Below are 18,583 nucleotides of genomic sequence, written 5' to 3' on the forward strand. Positions count from 1 at the left end.
TTCTTTCCACTCTTATTAAGCCAGTTATTTTAGTGAGTGTGCTCTCAGACAGGGTCAGGCATCTAACCTCAGACTAAGGATTATTCTGTGAAGGTTTATGCACAAATTTGACTTCATACACTGCAAGTTCAGAGACATGATGTTTCTGCTGAGTAACATCAAGTAAACATCAGAGCTCTTTGAGCCCAAACTTAGCCCTGTCTTTCTGCACTTTCCCTTCCATTATCTTTCTGCAGAAACTAGAATGCCATTGTAAATACTGGCATTAACTTTAACAAGCTTGCAGTAGCTCAAAGTGAGCTTTGTCCCATCTGTGCAGATTAGTTAGGAAGCTTTTCTTGGTTGATTTTGTTGTTGTTGTTGTTGTGGGGGGGTGGGGTTTTTTTGTGTGTGTGTTTTTTGTTTTGGTTTTTTTTTTTTTTCGAACTAAGCACTGAGGGCAAAATATGCTACTGTGAGGAACCCAAAGCATGGCGTTGACTTCTGCTCGTTGCCTGCTCTGAAGCTAAGGACACTTCAGTCATGGACACAAAGCACTGTCAGTTGAGAGCTCATCTGCAGTATCCTCTGTCTTTTTTAAGTCTGGCTAATTCTATGCCTGAAATAAAGACAACAGGGTCTATTTTTGGTTTTAAATGTAATTTATTATGTAATTGTTGCTCGGTAAATGAGTTTATGTGGGATACAATAATATAGAATTTCAACCTTACTTTAAAATCTGTCTTACAAATCAGTGTTATGTTGCTACTGGTTTAAGATCAGCACTGTCAAATATTAACAAAATACAGGAAATATGTCCTTCTTTTTCAGGAAATGCTTGTATCATTGAGTCAGTAAAACTGTTTCAGCTTAAGAGAATCAGATTTAAATACTACTTACAGACATGCCTAACATAACAGCAATAAAGATTACTGGTATATTAAGTGTTTGCTTAAATTCAGAAGCTAACAGACAAACTAACACTGTATTAGTTTTTCTTTTCCTGTATATAACATGATATAACTTCTTGATGAAGCATTTGCTATTAAAACATTTCTGAAAGTATTTTCAGGAAATGCACTTTCTGTACAATATACCAATTTTGGGTCTTGTGCAATATTGCACATAATATAGGTATCTTTTATATACATATATATAGATATATATATAGCTGAAGGGAGGAAAACAAAGAAAACTATGCTTTTTTAACAGGGATAAACAGTATTTCGTTTGCACCAACATAATTTATGTCATTTGGTTTTGAATCCTAAACCACTTTACTTAAATGTAAATAAATTTAAGTTAAAATATACATGGTATCATTAAATTGATGAAACTTCTGATCATAACCCTGCAACTCCCTCAACTTTTCCTCTCTTTTCCTGTATTGCAACTGGAGACAGGTTATAAGATACAGGCTGGATCCCTCGTTACTACTCAGCTTTGCCAATGGGAATGTCACACTTCTAGTTCCCAGCATTAAGCCCACAAGTTATTTACTCTAACTGCTCTTCTACTGTGTCCTTCTCGCTGTGGTCTAAAGTGTGATTCTGGTTCCACTTCCCACTGCCAGCATTCAGCTCATTTATGCCTAGAAAACAATGAGAAAAATAAAGAACAACCATGATGGATCTGTTATAGCCAGGGAGCTTGCTTTATGCTCCAGCCACATTTTGGTGATTGGTGCAATCACCTTTATTGCCCCAACAGGTCTTTTCCAGACCAAACATATAACATTTCACATCCTTCCCTTGCTTTGTAGGACCTCAACAGTAGATTTCCAACCATTATTGCCCACTTGCATATGTCTGTCATTTTGCCTCTCTTCCAGTTTATTTCACATATTCTGACATGATCCAAGAAAGCAACAGATGGCAACTTCATCCAAGTGGGTGTTATCCACGAGGGACTGCAAAACAAGAGCTTGTTTTCTAATAACTTCCTGCCTTTCAGGTTACAAGTTTCAGAACCTACTGCAATTCTGTAATGTGAGTCTCAGAACTGAATTAGGATAGAGTGATTGGCTTAGGCATGGTAAAATCTGCTATTGACTTCAGTAAACTGGGATTAAGACCTGCCCTTAAACCAACTTTTGAATCTAACCTCTATTGACTAGATTTGGATGTGGGTTTTCTAATGCACAATGCATGAGTAGTGATGATAATACAGCCCAGCAGGAGAAACAGAAGCAGCATAAAGAAAAGTAGGAAAATGAGAAGTTGGGTGGTTATGAGAGAAACATCTGTTAAAAAAAACAGCTGGCACATTAAAAGGCTTGGGAGAGAAGGGAAAGAGGAAAGGAAGAATGAAGGAGAGAAGGAATGAAGGAAGAAAGGGGGAAGGGACAAAGGAGGGAAGGAGTAAAGACAAAAGGAAGGAGAGAAGGATGGGTATAAAACATAGCAAGAGCATATTTAGTCATACAGTGGTTTTGCACAACTACTTCTCCTGAGCACAGTTCCAATTCTTCAAAACTTGAAAGCTTCCAGTTGTGCCAAAAACCCCAATGAAAATAAATGCTGTGAAAGAGTTACAAACAATGAAACAGATTTTTATTAGATGTGCCTTGGGTAGAAGTGGGACAATATCTGTATCAAGTCCTGACAAGTAGGGAAAAGTCTTCCTTCTGTTCCTCAACAAAAAATATCCTTTTGATCAGCAAAGAAAAAGGAGTGTAAATACTCTGGGCTACATACAGTGATTAGCTATAAAATGGGGAAGTATGCATATGAAGCATGAGAAAATTTAGCTCAGGTCACATGAATTTTTAGCTTTTTCTTCTTTTGCTGGGCTTGCTCAGCCTACAGTTTAACCAGTAAAGCAGGCTACAACTAATAAAATTAATAGCTGTTGCTGAAGAAAGGGGTACATATTACTAAAAATAGTGTCAGAACACAGAAAAATACTGAGAATATAAAAGCAAAAGTAGGGGATAATCTTTAATTCTGGGATAAAGGGGGACACAACTGAACTAGAATTGACACCACTGGTGAGGTTTCAAAAGGCATACGAAAAGGAGCAATTAAATCAGATAAAGATGTAAGCAGCCAGTTGGCTTTGTCTCACCTGCCTTTGGGTGTCTGAAGTAACCCATTCAGACCTGAGCTAGTGAGGCAAAGTTTCCATTAGAAAGAAATAGACTTTTCAAGAGAACAATTAATCTGAACAGAGATACCTGCCTCAGGTCAAGATGAATTGCCCTTTCAGGGTGTCTATTTTTTTCCTTTGACTATAAGGTGGACCTTCTGTTGTCTACTCAAACTTGGATGACTAATTTCTATTTTCTCAGGTTAGAGCAATTCAAGGCAACCCAGGATATAAGCTGTCACCAGATAAACCATCAAGAACTTTGTTGAGATGAGGAAGGCTTTTGTACTGGGTTGGGAAGGACTATGGTGTCTTGACCTCAGCCATGAGCCAAACACCCACACTGCCATTGATTTACCCTCTTCTTGCATGAGACGGAATGAGTAAGCATCTGGGTGGTTAACAGGGTCAATCCACCACAACTTTAAGTGTTGGTCAGTCTTGTACTAAATTCCTTTATTTTGCCTATTAGTCAGGAAGAATTTGTATGTTTGTCAATCTTCTTGAATTAAAAGATTGCTACTTAATTGTTTACAAACCCCTGGAGCTATAAAAGCAATCTGCAATACTGCTATCATTAAACATATTTTGCACTATGCATTCCTTCTGTCAAAAAACAGTAAGAATCTAAATTATGGCTCTTTCACATGGACTTGTTAACAATAAGAAATCTTTCCAGTACCAAGAAATAGGGTTTGTGAAATACAGATGTCGTATTTTTACCAGCAACGTTTTGCCAAAACTAACACACTTAGCAAGAAATTAAAATTAAAATCTAAATTTCCTAATACTGACAAGGAAGTAAGACAAGCAAGAATGCTGGGTGAATTAATCATTAAATAAGAATAGGGATGACTGTGTTTAATTGTACACACTCTTCTTATTTCTTCCACTTCATTTTTTTTGGTGATTTCAGTGCAATGAATGGTTTCTTCAGTTTGTCTCCCTCTAGTGGATTACCCCTTCTGTGTATCAGCAGTCTTTAAATTTTTTTTTCTTTGTTTGTACTGTGTGGCTACAATATTATTATAACTGAATAATCTATATACAGCCATGCCTCTATTCCATCCCTGATGACTGCATCTTTCAAGCTTATACTTATTCCTACTGCCCCAGGTATCAGCTGTCTGGGCTACAATTCATGCAAAGTATTCTCAGTCCTCCTCTCACTTTAAAGAAGTATAATTATACCGTATTGGGTTTTGGTCATTCTTCTGTCTCCTGAATCAGTTCAGGGACTGGCTCAGCATGAAGCTCAGTGTAAAGCAGCCTTTTTAGTAGTCTAAATTAGGACATAGTGAAACAAAGTAAGGCTAGGCCCAGTTAAATCACATCACAAATATGGAATGCCTTTTCTAAGCCTCTGGCAAGTATAATTTTTCAGCGACATAGATATATTCTAGAGCTTGATGGATAAAACACAACATGGCCTACTCTATTTTTCAAAGGATCTCTCTGTAATTTGGGGAAAAAATACAATTGTAACAAACACAGAATCTGTCTTGGGCTTATTTGTATTATCTGTATTATGATCTCAGAGTTGCAGTGGTGAATCAGAGCCCTTCTGTGTTTTAACACCTATAAACCACACCAAAAAGGCTATTTCCTGCCCCAAAGACCTTACATTACAAAAGGCAGGGTAGCCAAAGAGGTGGACTCAGCAAGCAGAAGGTGGCAATGGAAGCAGGTAATAAAAACTGACAGTGGATGCTGAATATTATCAGCATTAGCATGGGCTGCCAAATGTCTTTGTGACTGCAGTATTTTATAGGCAGAGGAAAGGTTTCAGGTTTATAAATGTGGATCTGAAGAAGGAAAAGCTTCTGACCACTGGTACTGCTATGTTCGAAGGTGCACACCACTTCCAGAGCACAAGTTTTTTCCTGTGAATACATTCAAATTGTACTGTTGATCTCCTTGGCTTTCTTGCTTATTCCAGATGGCACTGCTCTTCAAGTAGGCCATTAAATAGATTCTGTTGTAATTAATCAATTAGCTGCACAAATAAATCTGAAGTTAGATAAATGCTGTGAGCTGCACTCTGTAACTGCTTATGAAGTGACACCCAGGTTGTTTGTTCCCTGCTCACTGGACTCCCACCTTCTCTTCTTCAAATCCCTTCTAGTACTAATAGGAATAATAATTATGAACGACAACAATAAAACTCACTGTTAAGTTCCTGAATACCAAGTTACCGAGTGAGCATGCTTTTACTTGGATGCATTGCCTGGAATGGCAGTGAGCCGATTCATCTTGCACCAGCTCAGAAAGTAGAGAGATCATACTTATACCCACTCCCCTTCGTATGTCTACCTAGGAAGAAGGGATTTCAGGCACTGATTTAGCATGACAAATACCGTAAGAGGGCATTAGTACCTTCCCCTCATCACCTACTGTACTAGCTGCTTCCATACCACACAACATAACGGTGGTTGGGCTGTCAGCCACTATTTATGCAACATAAATCAAGGCCAAGCACACTCAAGTCTTACAAAAAAAATCTTCCCTCACATGAACTCATTTATTGTTCTGCATGGACCAATTCTGCTAACGCCTACCCACTTGAATAACTGTACTCATTCTTTGAAATCAAAGTATGACTGACTAGTTGCATGCAAACTGGGTTAAGCCCTTAAATTCTGAGCTTTTGAAGACAAAACTTCATCTGACATGCTTTGCAGTGCTCTTGAACTACTTCAGTGTACTATGAAGTAAGAAAATCAAAGTAGAAATGAAGACAAGGCTTTTAAGATGTCCTTAAATTGACCTTCAGACAAAACCAATGCTGAACACTGAGAAAGGAATTGTGAATGAAGAAGAACAGTGTCCCAAGTGTAAATGAAAGCTCCACAATCCCATTTAAACATTCTTAGAACATTAATCCATTAAGATATTAGGACAGCAAAGGACCATTGTTCAGGACAGCAAGTGAAAGTCGAGATGGGATGGGTTACTCCTTCCAACAAAGGGAGATACCGTATTTTAATTCTGAAAATATATTCAGAGGAATTTGAGATCTTTTTTATTTAAGAGGCTCCACTGTGGGCTTTAAAAGTGTTCATTTTCAAAAGCAAAACCCATACAGCCACTCATAAAAGAAAGAAAAAAAATCCACCTCTTAATATATGAGCTATAAACATGTACTGCATTACTTTAATCTCCTCATAATTACCATTTTCACATTTCTTTCACTTGTCATAAAATTGAATCTTCCCAGACAGACTGTCTGATAAAATTATATAGTTAGGTGCAGTACATCAAAGAGAGCACGTGAAACTAAGTTGCATATTCACACACACTGAAATTCTGGTTGACCTAAAAAGAAAGAGGTTTTTGTATCTCTTGCCTCTTCTTTTGGAATCTATCTTCACTTAGTGCAGTTATTGTTTCTAATTTTCAATTTGAACTGTTTCATCTGAACATAATGAAGCTGCAAAACAAATAGCTGAAACAACAATCAGATTGTATACAGTTTGTCTTTGTCTACTTTGTAAAAGACTGCTGCTCCACTGAAAACACTAAGAGAATTCTAATCAAGTCAGAGTTTCCCTGGAGGACCTGTGTTAAACAGTCTTGTACCGAGAAAGTAAAGATTGTACTTCACTTTGGATACAGACTTTATGAGAGATGAATATCAAACATTTTCAAGGTCTTATCTTTTAGAAAGAAAATCTCATCACAGCCTCATGACAGCTGGTTTGGCTTTTTTTATTTCTTAAAGTTTTTTTAGGTCATTCTTTAAATACAGATTTAATAAACTTTCAGTTTAAAATTTCCAGCAAAAAAATTACCTCATTTATTCTAGTTTATATTAAACACAAGATTATAATAATGAAACTCTGTGTGGGATTTCAAATTTCAGGCCAGGTCATTTAGAGCTATTTTAAATCTGCACTTTTGTGCACCCATAGCCCGTGAAGGTTTTCATTCAGTGTTCGTACAAGGCTAATGCAGTTGTGACGTGCAGGCCATAATGCCTCTTCCCAGAGATGACAGCACAGAAGGCACAATTTTGTGTATTTTATTTACATTGACAAGGTCGAGGGGTCAGGCTACTGATTATGAACTCTCCTGTTAAGACAGACCCTGAACATATGCCAGCAGGGGATTCGCTGGCAGCTCCCTTAAGCAAGGATTCAGGATATTAGTGTCTAAATGGAACAGTTGGGTGCTCACCTCAGCCTTCGTTCTGGGCTGAATATTTCACCATGTGTCACCCGCAGCTCTACCCTGTGGCCAGCCTGGCAGGTTGACGACTCTTCATGAAAGTAATGCCTACAGAGTTCAAAGGTTCAGGAATGAGGCAATAAGTATTTTCATCTTTTGGGATTGTGTAAGCCCCACAAATGGCCTCAGGCCCTACTGAATTAATGTTGCAAGTTCCGCAGCTGAAGTTTTGTTCGTTAACAGCAAGTAAGAGCTTCTGAGATTGCCCCACAATTTATTGAAATTTTAAATGATCTTTGTGATACATTGAATTAGCCCATGCTTAACAGGGACAACACTGAATTACAAGGGGGTAAGATTAGTCTTGTCCTCAGGAACTTTGGCATTTTACTGATGATGACGTGTGACCAGGACACACTGCCAGTCACCCTTTAGAGATTATTCTGTGCAATATTCTGTAGATAGCAAAAAGCAATCCATCAAGACATAAACATTAGCAAAATCCAAGGTGTTTATTCTTAAGAAAAAAGGAAACCTACCATTTCAACATTAAAACAGATAAAGATTGCAGGTAATCTTTGATCAGATATTTTGCTTAGCTCTTAAGTTAACAACTCTACTAACATTCTGTGGCTGCCTTTCTGTTGTGGGCTGAGTCCAAAAAAGCTTTAGGGTAAGGGCACATGGGACTGGAATGGAACTACAACATTTTACACAGACACTACCCATTCACTCTAGTAATCAGTTTTGTGTACAGTTGTAGCCCACCCCAGTTATAAGTAAAACACTAAATACAAACAAGTGGAGTTTATTTAGAAGATACTTTACACTAGTGTTCAGGGGCATGGGGTGAAAAGCATACAAGAGTTAAAGGGTCATGACAGCCATGAAGGACACAGGGAAGGACAAAATCAAATAAGCCACTAATGAGCTGATACCCTACACTGGTGATTACTTTGTATCCAAATCAGTGTGGCCAGCAGGACCAGTGCAATGATTGTCCACCTGCACTCAGCACTGGTGAGGCCGCACCTCGAATCCTGTGTCCAGTTTTGGGCCCCTCACTGCAAGAAAGACACTGAGGTGCTGGAGCGTGTCCAGAGATGGGCAACGGAGCTGGTGAAGGGTCTGGAGCCCAAGTCTGATGAGGAGCAGCTGAGGGAACTGGGGTATTTTGGTCTGAAGAAGAGAGTCAAGAGCACTTTATTGCTCTCTACCTGAAAGGAGGTTGTAGGCAGGTGGGCGTAGGTCTCTTCTCCCAGATGACAAGTAGCAAGACAAGAGGAAATGGCCTCAAGTTATGCCAGGGGAGGTTTAGATTGGGTATTAGGAAAAATTTCTTCATGGAAAGGGCGGTCAAGCATTGGAACAGGCTGCCCACGGAGATGGTGGAATCACCGTCCCTGGAGGTGTTTAAAAAAACCCTGTAGATGTGGTGCTTAAGGACATGGTTTAGTGATGGACTTGGTAGTCCTGGGTTAACAGTTGGACTTGATGATCTCAAAGGTCTTTTCCAACCTGAATGATTCTGTGATTCTATAGATCTGATTGCTGAATTCTTCAAATTGAAGTTGTCACTCCCCAGGTGCTATCCTCTTCAGCAGGAGGGAAAGAATCTTGATGCATGGTTTCTTTGTCTCTCTCTTCTTGAAGAGGTTGTTGTCTTTTCTAGTGTTAATGCTATGCTAATTTGTAACTGTAATGCTATTCTTAACTCTTATAGCCTCTACATGCACATTGTTAATGCACACTAGGCTTTATGAGGCTATGAATATCTATGAAGCCAATGAAATAAGTTTCTAATAATCTCATTGATATTGCATGAAAATTTTCATATCAACAGCAGTTTAATTTCAATAACCTAAAAAAAATGGTATCATTTTTGCATTTAATTCCTAAACATTTGACTTCATACAGGTCTGAAATCACTAAACTACTATATTGGTTTACTGGAGCATATTATAGTTTTTCTAGAGTTCAAAGAAAGCACAATTACAGAAATCAAATAGAAACAACTCTCCTGCCCTAGAGTCCCAATAATGCATCAGCAGGACAGCAAAGCTCCCCCTATCACTCAGACTAACAGCATGATTGAACCAGGTCAGTGTATTTTCAGTAGGTTTCACAACTGTATCTGTGAGCAGCAGAACATCAGGGGTTCCAGTGGTGTCCAGAACTTACAACACATAATGGTCATGGTGCTTTCAACCCCTGTCATGACCTCATCTTTCAGTACTTTTAGTTCATGTAGCTTTTTACTCAGTCTACATCCATCTAGTGGCTTTGCTCTCCCTCACACTTCCCCTTTGGGTTCCTTGTGCTCACCACTTTCTAACTATCCCTTCAGGTTCAGCTCCTCATCCCTCTGCTTCCTCAGCCTGGGGAAAGGATGAGCACTAAAGTCCATCAGAGGGTGAGTTTTCTGTAGTGCTCCCTGGCCTAAAAGGAGAAATAAGAGGGGGAAGTCTGCCTCAGCCAATGCAGTCTTACCCTAGGTCATACTTCATGCAAACTGAATATGAGGAGTTAGCTGTTAAAAACTATAATACATTCCCCTAGTTTTTAGAAGCTCATGATTCAGCAAAAAAAATCCGGGTCATCAAAAAGCATCTTTCTGAAACCAGAATGATTCTGATCAACTGTTAAGAGAATTCCAGCCCTGATGCTAAAGCCTGGGAACAGTGAAGCTCCTAGTTTAAGAACTGTTTTCATGTTGGTAAAACCAGATGCAGATTTATCAGGCAGGACTGAGGTTTTTAATATTCTTTAGTCTCCCCTCAGCTCTCCAATAGCACTGAGGAAGGCAGTAAGCATTTCCCTCATGCCACGCGGCTACTCAGTTGTGTAGCCTGCCCAATCACATAAGGGTTATAGCTGCTCCTAACACTTTTTTCTTTTCTGAAAAGCGACTAAGCTATTTTTGTTCAAGTTTTCAAAAGATGTCTTCAGCCTGAGGCAGAAATTCAGCATGAGGAATTTCTGCCCAAATTAGTAAAGAATGATGGAGTTACAAACTACTGAAAACAGATGGGAGTTTGGCATAAGAAATTACAGATGCCAATACTTACAGCCTTTACACTCTCTGAGCATTTATGTTGTAACATATATACAAATGTGAGTATGTGGTACCACTCAGCAGAGTGCTTGTTCTTACCTTTTATGTTCCTTAAAAAAAAATATATATACAGGTATTATGGCTGCAAAAATGATCTTCAAGAAAGGTACTTCCAAGTAGCTATAGGTGTCAGGTCAAACTTCCAGTGAGCAATCAGATGTCATTATTTCTTACAGAAAACAATAATGACTTTATCCTTACTTGCTGTTTTAGTTCAGTGCAAACAGTATAGAATAACAGAGAGGGGTCTGAAGAGATAGTAAGAAAGCTAATGGAGTGGATGTTAATTTCTTGAAAGAAGCTGTCATACAAACAGAGAACAAAAACCTTTCAACCCTTAACTAAAAAGGTAGTAATTATACACTCTTCTGGGGTGGAAAATCTATTATAAACACCATTTGTAGAACAAAATCTAGCTTTGACTCTTGCCGGTTTTATAGTAGTGCATAAGTAAGAGGTGAATATTCTGATAATCATTAGATGCAAAGAAAGAAAGTATGAATGAAAGCCAGTTTAGCAAGAACCAGGAGACATAAGACAGTTTACATTTGAACCTTGGTATCTTATCGGTGGATCCATTTTTCAAATCAACTTGGATTAAAACAGGGGACAGATTTAGGGTTCAGGTCAACAAAGGAACAGCTGTGCATTTCCATTTTTACTTGATTTATATTTTTCTCAATTAATTCTATATAAGAGGAGAACCTTCTGGTATTACAAAGACTCATTAGAGTGAATTAGAGTGGCTCCATGGAAATCAGTACTTAGATTTGTACAAGCCAGATTCTCCCTCCACATCTAGCATGTAAAGCAAGCCATCAGTAGCTACAGATAATTTGGGAAAACAGCTATAAATTTTAAAACAAGGAAACTAATTTTGCCTAACAGAAAAAAAGATACAAAAGTAACCTCTTGAACTCAGGAATGAAAATTATTGGTAATCAAGGCCTGCCTCTATGGCTTGACTTTCTCTGTTAGCATTGCCAGATGGAAACCACACCACTAAGGAATTGTATGAATTCTAACAGACTTCCTTTTTTGCCTCTTCACATTTTCTGGACATAGTTTCAAAGGAGTTTAATGTTAGACCTACCCTCTAGACAAAGATTTAACAGTAAGTGAAGACTAACTTACTTCTATTACTGTAGTTCAGCCAGAACATTTGGGTAAAATTCAGGCCTCGCTGCATTCAATTGGAGATTTCCCACGAACTTCAGATAAAGCTAGGATTTCATCTCAGCTGTCTTCTCCGCTCTTGTAGTCAGAAGAACTGACTACAGCTAGGCAAAGATGATGCATTGTTCTTTATAGTCTGCACCTGCATCTAATTTAGTCATGCAGCTAGAGCTACACAGCAAAGTAGTTGACAGCTACTAGAGAGAACAGTTTGGAAACTGTCAACTCAAGAGACGTTTTTTGAGCTCTCACTCTTTGGAGTAAGTTCTTTTCTGTTTAATCAAAGGAAAAGTATTTTTGTGAAGAAACTTCATGATCCAAATAAGAATGCTGTTAACGCAGGGAATGAAAATATGAAATAGCTGTTTGTTACCAGTGCTGTAAATCGTCTGTGAGAGCCTTCACAAACACACCAGATGCAGACTGCTAAATCCTTCCACTTCATGACAGCACTGAACCACTGATGGAATCGTGCTTTCTATAGTAAGCAAGTACTACATATGTAAAGCATATATGCATCAGTTATGATTAGCAAGTGAAGCAGATGCCATATTCATGCGATAATGTAATATTGTATAGCTAGATAAAATTGCACGTGTGGGTATACACATGTATATACAAAAAAACTAGGTTCTATACATCCACATTATTAAATTATACTAAATTTAGAGTGGTGCCATGACTGACGTTACAGCATAAAACCAACACAACATTCAAGTTGTGCATCTAGTTGTTTGTCTATGCATGTATACATACATCTATGCAACAAAATTTCCCTCCCATAATTATGCACAGAGATAACAATGTTTCCATTATAACTTTCCCAGCAATGGTTTGAAAAATCAGTAAATATAGTTTTCTTATGCTGCAAATGGAAAGTTGGAGGCTGAACTCGAGGCTGAATTTAAAGTTTTGGAAAAGTTGACTAATACAGAATTTTTAAGACAATGCTTCAAAAAGCAAAACATTTTATAGATACATGACTCAGGGCTGAAATTTAAAGCATTTAGTTTGACAGGTATATATAGACACACAAAGAGGTAAAAGGAGGTTTTGTACATTCACAGTGTGAAATTGCTGTGAATCTGTACAAAAGTTTGAAATGTCTTATTTTCAGCACAGCCTAAAATCTATTCAGTATTCAGGTTATTAATTTTTTGTGTATCTGTTGTAATTTATTATTTACTTTTTTTCCTATAGATACGACAGAAGGATCAATGTAATAGTCTAATTTAACATCCCAGATTGGTAAAACACATTCATAAACGATTCCATTGTTATTTTCCTTCACTGGCCTTCCTAGTCTGTTCTCCCAGACCTTCTTGTTACTTAGCCATCTTTAGATTCCAGCATTCACGATCCTCAGCTTACAAGAAATTAGGGCAATATCCATAAAAAGATGTTTCAATTTAGTTTACCCTGCCTTAGACCCAGAAAGCAGGTTCATAGACCTGTATTAGGTACTAAGAATAGAATTTATACCCAATCAACACTCTAGCCAATGGGAAATGCTGAAGATCATGAAATCTTGCCTCTCAGGTGTTTAAAGCACCTAATACCGAGCTGCAGAAATGCATCTAGAACTAGATCAACATTCACGATTCGTAAGACTTTTGGGGGCTTAGAAGTCTAAGTTGTCTATGTTTAAACAGTGTTTAGCTCACTCAGCAGTTGTCCTCTGGTATAATCGTTCAATATTGAAAACATGCAGAAAAAGGGCGATTTACTGGAGAGAAGTTCTTCCAGCCCCTGGACACAGACATACCTGAAGCCTGAAGTACAGGTGATAAAAACAGCGACTCGACTTTGGCTTCTACCTTCTGCTAAGCTCCCTCACCATCTTTTTACCAGTGCTGAGATCCAAGCCTCAACTGGATTTTCCTTGAAACAAGGCTTAGTCCGTAACTGTGAAAGCTTCAGCCTTTCACAAATATTCTAAAATTTACTCCAGAGCTTTTACATAGAACTAAGACTAGTAACTTCAGTTGAAACAAGCCAGTTTTGAAATCTATATCAGTAACATCATTTTTTCTACAAAACCCTCACATCTAAGCCATGCATGTGCAAAGCGTCACTCCTGAGTAACTTGGTTCAAATAATTCTTAAAGTATAAAATAACTTAATCCCAAGAACACAGGAACGGGTGGCACTGGGACAGGAGGGCCCATGAAATCAGCAGAATTCAAGAAATCAGAGGTAGGAAATACCTTCGGCGCATGAATTCACCTCAGCCACCGCTGCCCACGCTTTGCTTTCCAGCGCCTTTTAAACGTTTCCAGCTATGGAGTTCGCTCTTTTTCATATAAAAATCATCTCGTCGTTCTCGGAGCTGACGCCCCCACCCTCCCACTAAGCACACCGGGGGCACCGGGCCGAGGCGGCCCGGCCGCCGCCCGCCATCGCCTCCCTCCCGGCCGCGCTGCGGAGCCCAGGGCTCTCCCTGCCATCGCCGCCCCCTCCGGCCAGGCACACCGCCGCTCCGGCACCGCTGGGGGCGAAAGGAGTCCCCGTCACCCTCCGCCGCCTTCCCCAGACACCCCAGCGACACAAGCAGGCTCAGCCGGCGGCCGCCACCCCCCGCGACCCACGCCGGCCCGTACCCGCCCCGGCCGCCGGTCGGCGCGGCGCTAGTTTCCGGTGGGACTTTGTGCCGCGGTGTTTCCCTTCCCCTACTTGGCTCGGCCCGGCCCGGCGGCGGCCTCCGTGCGGCCCATGCAGTCGCGGGTGCTGTGCCTGGGCGGCGGGGCCGGGGGCCCCGCTGCGCGCAGGGTCCGCCTGCTCCTGCGGCAGGTCGTGGGCGGCGGCGCGGCCGCGGCGCGGTGCGGCCGCCTGGAGGCCAGGGCGCTGCACAGCTCAGGTAACGACCCCCGGACGCCGGGGAGGCCCGGCACGGGCCCCTCCCCGAGCCTTCCCCGGCACCCCTTGGCCCGAGCAGCCCCCAGGCCCGGACGCTGGGCGCGGAGACGTGGGCAGCGCCGCTATCCCCTCCGCAGGCGGCCCGGGGCAGGCCTGTGGGCCGGTTACCACGTTAGGGGCTGCTGGCTTGTCCGCCCGCTTTGCGCTGCCGCCCCTGTTTCTTCTTATGGTCGTGAATGTGGCGTGAGAAGGGGCAGAGTTCAGGCACAGGCTTGCAGGGGCGCTCGGTGTGGCCTTCCATAGCTTCTCTTTCCAAGTGTCTCACCCGTAGTGATGCGAGGAGCAGCCCCGCAGCCTGGACCGGTGGGAACAGCCCTTCGCCAGTACCATGGTGCTGTGCTTTCTCCTGTTTGGCGTGGCTTTTTCCCCATGTTGAGGCAAAGCCATACCCATGGCAGGGGATGCCAGGGCTGATGTTTGTGTGAGTGTGCCTGTGGCACACGGTAACGAGATAGGCAGTTGACCTTGAGTTGCATATGCTAGGAAGGATGACCTGAACTGTCCTCTGGTGACCTTTGAGACAGATGACGGGCCTTTGCAGAGCAGGAGTGGCATTTGGAAATGGTGACATATGCCTGTGGTAGCTGGTGCTTTTCTGGGTGAAGGCCAAAAGCAACAAAGATACTAAATACAGAGCAAGTGGTGAGCATCTGTAAATTAGGGAGATGGAATGACAGCAAGTGATTCTGATGGTGGGGTACTCGCTAAAGTTCTTAATGCCACCCCTTTAATACCATTTATCACCATGTACATTTTTTTAAAATCTGTTTAATAGTTGACCGGTTCACTTCTTCAAATATGTGTTTGCTTTCTCAAGGAGGAAGCTTTTGGGACATTGATGACCATAAAATTCCTTCAGAAATTTTCACAAATATTTCCTATTCAAAAAGTAATAAAAAATGTAGGGTTGTTTATATTAAAACAAATAGGGATAAAAGGCAACAATTTAACAGTGTGTGAAAAAAGCACCTGAACAGAGTAGCTCAGCACTTTTCAGCCCTTTGTAGAATGAAAACCCTTAAGAACAAGAAGAAATTCAGCAAAATGAAACAGCAAATGCAGTATTACTAAAAATACTTCATAATTTTCATATTCTGTGTAACTTAGCAATATTCGTGAATACACTGTATATGTATGTGAATAATGGGAATATTCCCAGTTACTATCAGTGATGATAATGGTTTTGGTAGAAGTATTTAAATCCCAAAGCTCTAAACAATCCTTTTTTTAAATATATTTATATATTTTTATATTAAAAATATTTATTAAAGGCAGTCTAAGAGGTAATATTAGAGATATTTGCCCTCCCAGCACCTGAGGCATCTCATTCATTATAGTGCTTCCCCAGCTCATGTGAATTTGGGAACTTCATATTAGAAATAATATTTATGATTTGCGTTTTGTTGTTGGGGGTTTTTTTAATTAATTTTATTTTAAAGGTGATTGCATGTCTTCTTGCAGGCCCTGTTACTCCTTTGAAGCTACTGAAGTTACAAGGAGATGGTCTGAAATTCCATGTGCAATACATGTTTTTGCTGTTTCTATGTAGCTGCTGTAATTACAAGTCTTTCTGTATTCAGTGTTGAGGTTGCATGTCTCTTCCTTTAGTGATAAAAAGAAGTATTTCTGGAAAGGCTGGAGCTGTTAACAGCAAATTGTTGTCTACCCAGTAATTTGGATCTGACATGCCTGCCAGATCGAATTTACTGCCTGTGATGGTACCTTTTAAGTGTAAGGGTGAAACTGTTGCCTGGTTTTTGTCCTGTTGTGTGTGAAGGAACCATGCTTAGCTTTTCAGCTCTCTCTTTATCTAGGATTATCTAAGAAGGGTTTGGGCTTGCACAACTTATTTAATGAGGGAAACTGAATTTATAGTAAGAAATGTTGTGGAAGGATGACTATCAGATTAATTTTTAATGCAGGTTTCATGTTTCCTTCCAAAAGACTGAAAAGGATGAACCCTTAGTAGACTGCAGAGTTACTTGTGATGAATTATTATTTGAATTACAGTATGAGATGAACAAAGTGAAGTTCTACGTAACTCAGTTCACTGATGTTTATATGCATTTATCTGTATGTAGTATGAAACTTTTGAAAAAAAATCTGATGGACTGCACAATATCAGAGATGCTTTAAGGGGTTAATAAGAACAAATGCTGAATTTGGTAAAAACTGAGAACTGGAAAAATAAAAGTCATTGCCAGTTCGTACAGGCAATGGAAGGTCTCTTGGGGGCTTTGCTGCTCAGCATACATAGATCAACTCATGCTTTGCCACTTGCTTAGGCCACAATATACACCAGCTTCATTAACTGTTTTCCGCAGATCTGCTTGTCCAAGTTCACTTCCTATGCTTTCCAAAATCTGGTCAGGCCCAGTTCCTAATCAAACCACTGTTTAGAGCCTGAAAGATCTCAGTAATACATACAAGAGTATCTGCTGAGTATAACAGAATCACCTGTGAAAACTGTTATCAGACTTCAGAATCCTGTAATGTTAATCATCAGTGTACAGGATCTAAGTGATTGTGGTAAAATTTTATAATCTGAAAGAAGGCTGAATGGTACCTTGTGTTTAAAAGGTTTTTGGGGTGGGTTGTGTGGTTGTTGGTGTCCCCCCCCCCCGCCCCCCGGGTCTATCTAAAGACTAAACAACTGATTGGTGATGAATATAAATGCTTTCTTGCACATTCCTTTTTCTGACTTTACCTGTGTCATTATCTTTTTGAAATTCACATGTTGACGGCTGGGAGTGTGGTTCCGGCAATATCTTTTTCACTGGCAAAGCCTATTTAAGAGACTTTGTTCTTTGTTGTTGTACTTAGGGGGCTGCATTGTGGTGACTGAAATGATGCCAGTGATTTGATTTATGATGAAAACTTACGAACAATTGTTGCGTCAGTACAACCGAAAAGGCAGCAATTGGAGATGGGAGCTTTCAAAGCCAGTTGTCATGAAAGTTTGCAGAGTTATGCCTGAATTATTTCAAATTATTCTAACATTTAAGAGAGAAAAGGCTGGTGGCAAAAAAAGCACATCTTTTATTAGACATGCTGATATAGCTAGAAGAAAGAGATGAGTTGTCAGCCAGATAAGCTTCTGTATGTTCTTCAGTAGGGTTTCACCATTGTTCCCGTGAGTAGATGTCAGTAAATAGCTTCTGAGTTTTAATATTTGGCAGTTGTTCAAGATTTAAATTATCCTGTTTAGCAACTGTTACAGTCCTGCCCATTTTAGTACATAAGGCTGAAGTTGAACCTGCTTGGCAAAGTCAGGGACTTAGGAGATACCACAGTGAATTTCAAAGCTGTTTTGTCTAATTTGGCTATTTTTTCAGTAAACGGGAAATTTTAAAAACAATTGTATTGATTTTCAATTATAGTTTTTTTTTAGTTGAAATACATTATTGAAATTATACTAATGCATTTGATAACTAAGCTCAGTTTAAAATAGACTGATAGTCTGGCTTTTCTGCACTGAGCAAACTGTACTTCAGGAATCTTCATACAGTTTTAAAACACTGTAAGCTAATTTATCACATAAGTAGCGTTGGCCATGAAAGATCTGAAAAGGAACGTTGGGGATGTGGGCATCTGTTACTACATGACTAAGAGAAGTTAGTGGATACTGCTTTCTACAGACAGCTAGCAAAAATGTCCCACTCATGGTCCCTCACACTCATGGGGTGTTTCAACTGTCCAGACATCTGCTAGGAGGGCAGTCTGGCATTGTGCATATGCTTGTGATAATTTCTAGACTGTGTTGGTAAAAATTTTGTAGCACAGATGCCAGAGGGCCTGGTCAGGACTAACTCTTCACTTCATCTGCTGCTGACAAGTAGGGCAGAACTAGGGCCAGTTTCGTCATAGATGGCAGCCAGGATTGCAGTGACTGTAACATGATTGAGTCATGGATCTGGAGGAAGGCTGGGAAGATGAGCAGCAGAATTAGGATCCTGGACTTAAGGACTGCAGGCTTTCATTTAATTCAGGAGATTGGTGGGTACAATCCCTTGGATAACACCCATGAAGAAGAAGAATGCCCAGGAGAGCTTGAAGATTTTTAAATAAAACTTAATGACAGCTCAGGAATGAACCATTCCACAGTGCAGGAAGATTTGGTATTTCATCAGGCCTGCTTGGCCA

General features: G+C 40.1%; 1 protein-coding gene across 1 annotated transcript in view; it reads left to right on the forward strand.

Annotated features, from left to right (window-relative positions):
• The first annotated feature begins 14,189 nt into the window (after window positions 1-14,189).
• The window catches only part of VWA8 (von Willebrand factor A domain containing 8), a 182,041-nt gene continuing 177,647 nt past the window's right edge, over window positions 14,190-18,583 (forward strand). The window contains exon 1 of the mRNA XM_040583980.1: window positions 14,190-14,381. Within this exon, the coding sequence (XP_040439914.1) occupies window positions 14,237-14,381 (145 nt within the window). The 5' untranslated portion in view covers window positions 14,190-14,236. The remainder of the gene's footprint in view (window positions 14,382-18,583) is intronic.

Source organism: Falco naumanni, chromosome 2 (assembly GCF_017639655.2).
Source record: "Falco naumanni isolate bFalNau1 chromosome 2, bFalNau1.pat, whole genome shotgun sequence".
NCBI lineage: Eukaryota > Metazoa > Chordata > Aves > Falconiformes > Falconidae > Falco > Falco naumanni.